The following is a 9,839-nucleotide window of genomic DNA, read 5'->3' on the forward strand; positions in this document are numbered from 1 at the left end:
TTCTTAAGGGCAGCACGGTAGCATTGTGGATAGCGCAATTGCTTCACAGCTCCATGGTCCCAGGTTCGATTTCGGCTTGGGTCATTGTCTGTGCGGAGTCTGCACGTCCTCCCCGTGTCTGCGTGGGTTTCCTCCGGGTGCTCCGGTTTCCTCCCACAGTCCAAAGATGTGCGGGTTAGGTGAATTGGCCAATGATAAATTGCCCTTAATGTCCAAATTGCCCTTGGTGTTGGGTGGAGGTGTTGAGTTTGGGTATGGTGCTCTTTCCAAGAGCCGGTGAAGACTCAAAGGGCCGAATGGCCTCCTTCTGCACTGTAAATTCAATGATAATCTATGATTAATCTAGGACAAAGGTTCGGCACAACATCGTGGGCCGAAGGGCCTGTTCTGTGCTGTATTTTCTATGTTCTATGTTCTATGTTCAACGGCCGCGCCCGGCCGGTCCTGGACACCTGACACCCAAGACGCTGAATTGGACCAGATAGAGAATTTGGGCATCATACCCCTGGTGCCGTTCTCTGACTGGGCAGCGCCGGTCATCCTGGTCCTGAAACCGGATGGATCAGTACGTTTGTGTGGTGACTATAAGATGGTCAATCGTGTGTCTCAAGTGGACCGTTATTTGCTCCCTAGGATCAAGGATCTTCACGTGAAGTTCAGTGGAGGTCGCACGGTTACGAAAACTGACATGAGTCACGCTTACCTCCAGTTAGTCCCCCCTTGGGCGTCCAGACACTTTGTAACCGTGAACAAGGGGGCTCGATGAATACACCCACCTGCCCTTTGGGGTTTCCTCCGTGTGCGCGATATTCCAGTGCGTAACGGAGAATATCTTGCGAGGCCACCCTCGCGTGGCGGTCTGTCTATCTGGACAATGTCCTCATCACGAGCTTATCCGACCAGGAGCACGAGCAAAACTTGGCTGAGATACTGAGGCGTTTTGAGAAGACTCCATTCACCCAGTGGCAGGAGAAGTGTGCCTTCCACGCTCCCGAAGTAACAAAGCTACGGCAGAGACGGCCATGGAACATAGAACATACTGTGCAGAAGGAGGCCATTTGGCCCATCGAGCCTGCACCAACCCCACTTCAGCCCTCACTTCCACCCTATCCCCATAACCCAATTACCCCTCCTAACCTTTTTGGACTCAAAGGGCAATTTAGTGTGGCCAATCCACCTAACCTGCACGTCTTTGGACTGTGGGAGGAAACCGGAGCACCCGGAGGAAACCCACGCAGTCACGGGGAGAACGTGCAGACTCCGCACAGACAGCGACTCAGTGGGGAATCAAACCTGGGACCCTGGTGCTGTGAAACCACAGTGCTAACCACTGTGCTACCGTGGGTTACACCTGGTGGAAGAGGGGCAGGCAATCCAGCAGGCTCCTGTACCAGCTGGTCCAATGGCAAGTTCCTACCGAACCTGGTCACCACTTTAGCCCCCCTCCACCGTCTGTTAAAGAAAGAGCAATGCTGGGAGTGAGCCGAGCCGAGCCGAGCCGAGCCCCCCCCCCCCCCCCGAGAGCAACAGGCGGCTTTCGCCAAGGTGAAACAACACCTCTCCTCATCCAGACTGTTGAAATGAAATGAAAATCGCTCGTCACAAGTAGGCTTCAAATGAAGTTACTGCGAAAAGCCCCTAGTCGCCACATTCCGGCGCCTGTTCAGGGAGGCTGGTACGGGAATTGAACACTGCTGCTGGCCTGCCTTGGTCGGCTTTCAAAGCCAGCGACTTAGCCCAGTGTGCTAAACCAGCCCCAGATAATTTAACCCACTTTGACCCAACACGGCCACGCCTGTTGACCTGTGGCGCTCTTGCGTATAGCGATGGGGCCGTGCTGGCCCTCACCATGGGCGACGGATCTGAACATCCCACCGCTTTCGCCTCACGAATGTTGGCCGACACAGAGAAGCGATATGCGCAGATCGAGAAGAAGGGGTTGGCCATCGTCTTCAGGGTAATCAGTACGTCGACTGGTATCGCTTCACTGCTCCCAGACCACAAGCCCCTCCTTGAAGATCGAGCAGTTTCCCCATTGCTTCCGCCGCATCCAGCGATGGTCGTTGCTGCTTGAATGCCCAGATGTTTTGAGGCACCGTTCCGGGGGCCAACAGTCCCCACGCCGACGCGTTCAGCCATCTGCCCCCAACGACCAGGCCACCTGTACCAGAGGTGCCGGCGAGGTCACTGCAGTCGTCCACTTTAGACGTGTACCGTGTCTCCTGGGACAAACTTGCGCAGTGACTTGCGGCCGCCTGCGTCCGCCTGGGCTTGCTCCGGAGAACGGCAGACTTTCCCGCCAATATCTGGAAAGACGAGACCCAAACGGCTGCGGAGGCAGCGACCCATCAACATCTCAGCTGGCGCAATGCCCGTCTCGGCATCCCGCTGGACCAGACTGGTCCTCCGCTATCCCATATCCGCCACACGGTGCAGTAAGGGACTCAGCCCCGAGCTTTACCTGCAAGAGCTGAAGGCTGACGCCACAAAGATGCAGGAGCTTTGCATAAAAGGACGGCGTGCTCCTTTCGGGGACCCACACGTTAGTCCCCCAACGAGGACACGGCACTCTCCGGATAGACCTCCACAATGGACAGCCAGGAGCGTCCAAGAGGAAAATGTTTAGCTTGCTGCTACGTTTGGTGGCCCGGCATCGAGGCAGACCTCAAGCGGGTGGCCCGGCGTCCGGCACACTGAAGGTTGCCTCCTGCAGCCCCGCTCCGCCCCTGGGAATGGCGCAATGTTCCTCCTCAATGCCGACTCCAAGCTCACTCCAAGTGGATGAAGGTCCTCAAGATGCAGGTGACAACGGCCGGCACGCCATAGAGAATCTCTGCACATTTTCAGCACCCATGGCATACCCGAGGTGCTGGTATCAGACAATGGTACGAGTGCAGAATTTGCGGTATTCGCATCCGTTAATGGGATCCGTCAAGTGCGGTCCGCACCGTACCAGCTGGCTTCAAACGGGCTGGCCGTGCGGACGGTGCAAACTTTCAAACCCGGAATGAAGAAACATCGGATTCCTGGGAGACCCGCTTGGCCAGGATCTTGTTCAGCTACCGGACAACCCTGCAGGCCACCCCAGCCCAGATGTTCATCGCCGCCTCCGCAACCGTTTGAGTCTCGCCTTTCCAGATATTGATGGGAAAGTCCGCCGTGCTCAGGACCGAACCGAGGTGGACACAGGCCGCCGCAAGCCACGACGGGAGTTCGCCCCAGGAGACGCGGTACACGGGGAAGAAGCCGCTTAGATCCCAGGCGTCGTATTGGCGAAAACGGGTCCGGTTTCTGACCAAACATGGATACAGGGCTGCAAATCCCATCGCCACGTGGACCCCCGAAGCCGAGTGCCGGGTACTCCAGCTGTACCGGCCATTGATTTGGGCGTCCCAGCTCCGCTGTCTCCGCCGCTGCCCCTGGCACACCCGCCCCCGGCTACACCGCCTGCCGAGGGTCCAGAGGTCATTTTTGAGGATGTGCAGGGTAGGTGGATTGGCCACACCAAATTGCCTCATAATTGGAAAAAAAATGAATTGGGTATTTTAAATTTACATTAAAAAACATTTTTGAGGACGCAGTGATGCTGGACGAGGAAGCGCCCCAGCTCCGACTCCGAGACCGAGAGGCGTGCCAAGCTCTTGTGGTCACCACACCAGCAACGCCGCAACCGCCCAGACGCTAGTCCGACAACACCGCTCTGCGGTGTGATATACGCCTCCCGACACAGCAGGGTCTCCGGCTGAACGCCGTCCACAGGCGCAATCACCGATGGATGTGGTTTGGGGGGGGGGGGGAGCCCCTTAGAGGAGTGATGGAGTTTAGATCCGTATCGTAATAAACCTTGTTTGTTCATTTCTACTCACCGTCTATGCGCCCTGCTCACAATTTCATTTGGGCAGGGTCAAGTCTAGCCCCTGATGAATGCAGTGGGGCTTTTAGCGTGTGACTATAGTGCTGGAGGTGATGGGGGCGGGCTGTCCTACCTGAGGTAGTGTCGCAGTGGCCAAAAAGGCTTTTCTCGCAGAGCTGGGGGCACCAGGAGAGGAAGTGAATCTCGCCGTCGTGACCCCGCAACCGGTGAATCACCTCCCCCTTTCGGTTTATATCGATGATGACAATCATCCCGTCTCTGTACCTGGAGGGAAGGAAGGAGGAGGAAGCAAAGTAAAAATCGTTGCAACTAGACCACTAAATAAAACCTTCAGAGTGGACAGCATAACCGAATCTGAACTGCAAAAGTCAGCAAAGATCATGGAATCTCTGTACAAAAAGAAGAATCTGCCTTATTTGCTCACGGCTATGAATATACTTGTGAGTTAGCCCAGGAGCGGGCCATTCGGCCCATCATTTCTGGGCCAGCCCTTTGCAAAGAGTTGTTCAGTTAAACCCAATCCCCCTTTTCTCTCCTTAGCCCGAACAGTGGTAGATTAGTTACAGGACTGGAGGCCATTCAGCCCACAGCGTGACTGTGCTAGATTCCCATAAGATCAATGAATCCAGCATCACTCCCCCGTCTTCTCCCAGTAGCTCGGCACATCTGTTCTCTCTTCAGATAATGTCTCACATCTCTTTTATTTTAATCTTTTAATTAAAAATTGTCACACTGGGCTTACATTAACGCTGCAATGAAGTTACTATGAAAAGCCCGTAGTCGCCACATTCCGGGGCCTGTTCGGGTACACGGAGGGAGAATTCAGAATGTCCAATTCACCTAACAGCACGTCTTTCAGGACTTGTGGGAGGAAACCGGAGCGCCCGGAGGAAACCCACGCAGACACGGGGAGAAGGTGCAGACTCCGCACAGACAGTGACCTAAGCCGGGAATCGAACCAGGGTCCTTGGCGCTGTGAAGCCACTGTGATAACCACTGTGCTCCCCACAATAATTGTACCCTCTCTTTTATACTTCCTCGTGTCACTCTTTCATCCAAAATGGATCACTTCACACTTCTCTGCAATAAATGTCATTGGCCGCACATCTACTAACTTGTCTGTGTTCTGTTGAAGTTCTACACGACTCTCCTCACAGTTCCCAATGCTTCCAGGTTTTGTATCATCAGCAAATTTTTAAACCTGGACTTCAAGGTCTAGGTCATCGAGGGGCAGAGATCCTAACAATGATCCCTGGGGAACTCCAATACAAACCTTCCTCACCTCCAAAAAAACATCCATTCAGTGCTACCCTCTGCCTCCTATCACTCGGCCAATTCCATATCGCTCCTGTCCATTTTATTCCATCAGCTCGAACTTTGTTCACCTGTCTGCTGTGCTGCCTTTTATCAAATGCCTTTTGGACGTCCATGAGAATTGCCCTATTGATCCTCTCTGTCACCTCTTCAAGAAACCCAACCCTTAAAAACAATCCTAAATTAACACACATTTACCCAACTGGCTATTAACTTTGTCCTGAAATGATCATTTCACAATACTTCACAACCGGGGTTAGAATGACTGGCTGGAGGTGCTGGACTTAATCTTCTACGAATGAAGGTTTCATATTTGCAAATCTCCAGTCCTCTGGTCCCACTCCTGAATTACATAGAACATACAGTGCAGAAGGATAACCTTAGTTAGGCCACACTTGGGTATAGTTTTCAATTCTGGTCGCCACACTACCAGAAGGATGTGGAGGCTTTAGAGAGGGTGCAGAAGAGATTTACCAGAATGTTGCCTGGTATGGAGGGCATTAGCTATGAGGAGCGGTTGAATAAACTTGGTTTGTTCTCACTGGAATGGCGGAGGTTGAGGGGTGACCTGATAGAGGTCTACAAAATTATGAGGGGCATAGACAGAGTGGATAGTCAGAGGCTTTTCCCCGGGGTAGAGGGGTCAATTACTAGGGGGCATAGGTTTAAGGTGAGAGGGGCAAGGTTTAGAGTAGATGTACGAGGCAAGTTTTTTTACACAGAGGGTAGTGGGTGCCTGGAACTCACTGCTGGAGGAGGTGGTGGAAGCAGGGACGATAGTGACATTTAAGGGGCATCTTGACAAATACATGAATAGGATGGGAAGAGAGGGATACGGACCCAGGAAGGGTAGAAGATTGTAGTTTAGTCGGGCAGCATGGTCAGCACGGGCTTGGAGGGCCGAAGGGCCTGTTCCTGTACATTTCTTTGTTCTGTGTAAGGAGGCCATTCGGCCCATCAAGACTGCATCGACCCACTTAAGCCCTCACTTCCACCCTCACTTAGTTTTGGATACCAAGAGCAATTTAGCACGGCCAAACCACCTAACCTGCACGTCTTTCGACTGTGGGAGGAACCGGAGGAAACCCACGCGGACACGGGGAGAACATGCAGACTCCGCACAGACAGTGACCCAGCGGGGAATCGAACCTCGGACCCTGGCGCTGTGAAGCCACAATGCTATCCACTGTGCTACCGTGCTGGCCTACTGTATCTCAGCACGATTAGAAGATTGTGGACAGTGCCTCTGCAATTTCCATGGCCAGATGGTGAAATTTGATTTCAATCAAATTAAAATGGCGACCATGAAATCGTCGTTGGGAAGGAAATCTGCCATCCTGCCCCGATCTGGCCTACAAGCGTCTCCAGACCCACTGCAATGTGGTCGTCTCGAGGGGCTAAATTTCCTACTTCTGGTTCGTGACGGGCAGGAAATCACCCACCTTCCAGCTGTCGGTAACAGCACCTCCAGCACAAATCTGGCGTTCCTGATTAATAAGGGGATCAGGAGTTATGGGGAGAAGGCAGGAGAATGAAATGTCTATAGAAGACTTTGGATTCCCTTTTATGTTAGCTGCCTGTTTCTTCCCATATTCTCCCTCCCCCCCCCCCCACCGAATCTTCTATATTTAGCCTGATTCTCAATTTTATTATTCACCTGTGGCATTTGCTGCGTTAAATTTTATGCCACCTTCCTTTCATCGCAACAGAGGCTACTATTAAAACAGTGCACAACTGGGTGGGACGTCCTTTAGCTGTGAACGGAGCTTTAGAAATGCAAATTCCGTGTCGGACACCACAAAACTACTGGATGTTGTAAATCCCATCCGGTTCGCTAATGCCCTTTAGGGAAGGAAATCTGCCGTCCTTACCCGATCTGGCCGACAATGTGACGGACTCTTACCTGCCCCTCTGCAATGGCCCAGCAAGCCACTCAGCGGTACTGAAGGCTGCCCGCCACCAGCTTCGAGGGCAATTAGAGCTGGGCAGCGATGTCCACATCCCACAAAGGAATGAATAAAAACATGCGCTCCGCTAAATGGATGAGCGGTTAGTGATTGGCGCTGCTGCCTCACAGCGTTCGGGACCCGGGTTCAATTCCGCTGTGTGGAGTCTGCACGTTCTCCCCGTGTCTGCGAGGGTTTCCTCCGGGGGCTCCGATTTCCTCCCACAAGCCTAAAGATGTGGTTAGGTGGATTGCCCTTTCGTCATCAAAGATGCGCAGGTTATGAGGGGTTGTGGGGATGGGGTGGGCGAGTGGGTCTAGCTGGGATGGTCTTTCAGACGGTCGGTGCAGACTCGATGGGCCGAATGGCCTCCTTCTGCACTGTAGTAATTCTATCTCACCGGCTGGCTATAATAATTAACGGCAAGCTGTTTCAAAGCGTAGATGGTGCGCACAGCTTTCTCTCTTACCCCACTGCCACGTGGTCTTCATTGTGAGGAGAGCAGGACAGGCAGAAAATGTTCCTGGGTTCTGGGAAAAAGTGGTGGGTCTCGTTTCGGCTGTACCACCAGCAGATCACAATCCCTTTCTCATCCCCCGACACCACCAACTCCTTCTTCAGGGGAGACCAATGAACAGCGGCGATGGGACTCTGCAACAAATGAAACATCGATGTTAATCGCACACAAGGACATAGGAAATGGCAGCTGGAGGCGTGCGACAGCTTAGCGCCTGCTCCACCTTTCTATCAGATCAAAGCTGATCCACTTCAACTCCACCTTTCTCCATTATTATCGTGCCCAGAAATCGATCAACCCGTCTCAAAACCACTCACCCACTACGCATCCCTCTTTGGGAGAGAATTCCAAAGGTTCTCGACATTTCTAATGTCGGGTCCAAAATAGCTGACCCCGTTATTCAAAGACCAGACACTCCTGGTTTACCATTTACACCTTTCCTCACTCTGCAGTCAGCTAAGCTCCTGGAAGAGAGAGGAATTTTAAAAAAAACACCCTGGGTGTAAGAAGAATTTCCTCCCTTGTATTAATTTCCTCTTCCCACATACCCCCACCTTTCTCAGAGGCTGCTGCAATGCTGGACTTAAATACGTTTCTTTCTAATATATCTTTGTTCTGACAAAATGTCAGTGACCTGCGTTAATAGTATGTTCATTGCATTAAGAGACAAAGGTTAGTGTCGAGTTAAATACTTGAGTATTTATAAAGAGAGACTGCCCCTATTCTAGCAGCCGGGTGTCCTTGGATAGGGAGCATGTGGAGTCCATGGCATGCTCGAGGTGTTCCATGACCGGTGGGCACCCCGGGGGCTGGACTGAGTCCTTGGCGCCCAAGATGACACTTTGATTGAATTAGAGACAGTTTCTTTGGTGCTATGGTTCTGGTACACTGCCCCTTTAATTTGCTTTATTAATTTGACCATTTGTTCAGTGATGCTCAATAGAATATAAAGAATGCTGGGACTCTGGGTTGGAAGGTAAGAGGCAGACATACAGAATGCTGTATTCCGTAAGTGAAGCCATTTGCCAACTGTACCATCTTATTTGAGATCCATTTATCAACCTTTATCTTTGATTCTTCTCTATCCACTCACGCTGCCTGAACAGCTGGGCCTTTCCAGCATTTTACTGTTGTTATAACGTGAACCCTGGCAAACCAACCCTGGGAACCTGACCTAATCAGTTACTTATATTTGTGGCTCAGAGGGAGCATGCTCGCTTCCAAGTTAGAACGTTGTGGGTTCAAGTCTCGCTCCAGAGGGTTGAGCACTCTGGGTGGATCTAAAGCACATACACTGCAGCGGTTCAAGGCAGCATCTCCCCACCACCTTCTCAAGGGCAAATAAGAATGGGTAATAAATGCTGCATTACCCACATCCCATGAACAAATTTAAAAATTTGGGTTCCACAGTTCCCAGGGGCCATCTTAAACTTTTCTTCCCCCCCCCCCCCCGCCCTCTGCAGAATGTAAACGATCCCATGGAGCTGTTTCGAAAAGGAAGAGAGTTTATATAATATAATAATAATCTTTATCGTCACAAGTAGGCTTACATTAACACTGCAATGAAGTTACTGTGAAAAGCCCCTCGTCGCCACACGCCTGTTCGGGTACACAGCGGGAGAATTCAGAATGTCCAAATTACCTAACCTGCACGTCTTTCAGGACTTGTGGGAGGAAACTGGACACCCGGAGGAAACTCACACAGACACGGGGAGAACGTGCCGACTCCGCAGACAGTGACCCAAGCCGGGCATCGAACCTGGGACCCGAGAGCTCTGAAGCAACAGTGCTAACCAATATGTTACCGTGCTGCCCAGTTAACCCCAGGTGTTCAGCCCAGTATTTATTCCTCATCTAACATCACTGAAAAAATAGGTCACCTGATCATTATCACATCGCTATTGGTTGCCTGCAATTTCCCACATTACAACATTGGGCCGGCATTTTTTTTTTAAAAGTGCATTCATTGGCTGCAAAGCAATTTGGACATCCTGGAGGTTAAAAGCCTGACAGAAACGCCAACGCTTTCTTTAGTACAAATTGGAGCTGCAATAATGAACCAGCTAAAAAAAAAAAATCAATGGGCAAATGATCAAAAGTGCAGTCAGGGAGACAGCATGGTGGACTGACCTGGTGGGCTGTGTGTTCCTTGAGTACAGTTCTCGTCTGAATGTCCCAGACTTTGACA

General features: G+C 51.6%; 1 protein-coding gene across 1 annotated transcript in view; it reads right to left on the bottom strand.

The window, feature by feature from the left end:
- The window catches only part of gemin5 (gem (nuclear organelle) associated protein 5), an 87,910-nt gene that overhangs the window by 76,851 nt on the left and 1,220 nt on the right, over positions 1–9,839 (bottom strand). The window contains exons 2-4 of the mRNA XM_072512741.1: positions 9,782–9,839; positions 7,604–7,785; positions 3,987–4,138 (exon numbers count right to left, since the gene is read on the bottom strand). Coding sequence (XP_072368842.1) covers positions 3,987–4,138; positions 7,604–7,785; positions 9,782–9,839 — 392 coding nt within the window. The remainder of the gene's footprint in view (positions 1–3,986; positions 4,139–7,603; positions 7,786–9,781) is intronic.

The sequence above is a fragment of the Scyliorhinus torazame genome, chromosome 7 (assembly GCF_047496885.1).
Source record: "Scyliorhinus torazame isolate Kashiwa2021f chromosome 7, sScyTor2.1, whole genome shotgun sequence".
Lineage (NCBI taxonomy): Eukaryota > Metazoa > Chordata > Chondrichthyes > Carcharhiniformes > Scyliorhinidae > Scyliorhinus > Scyliorhinus torazame.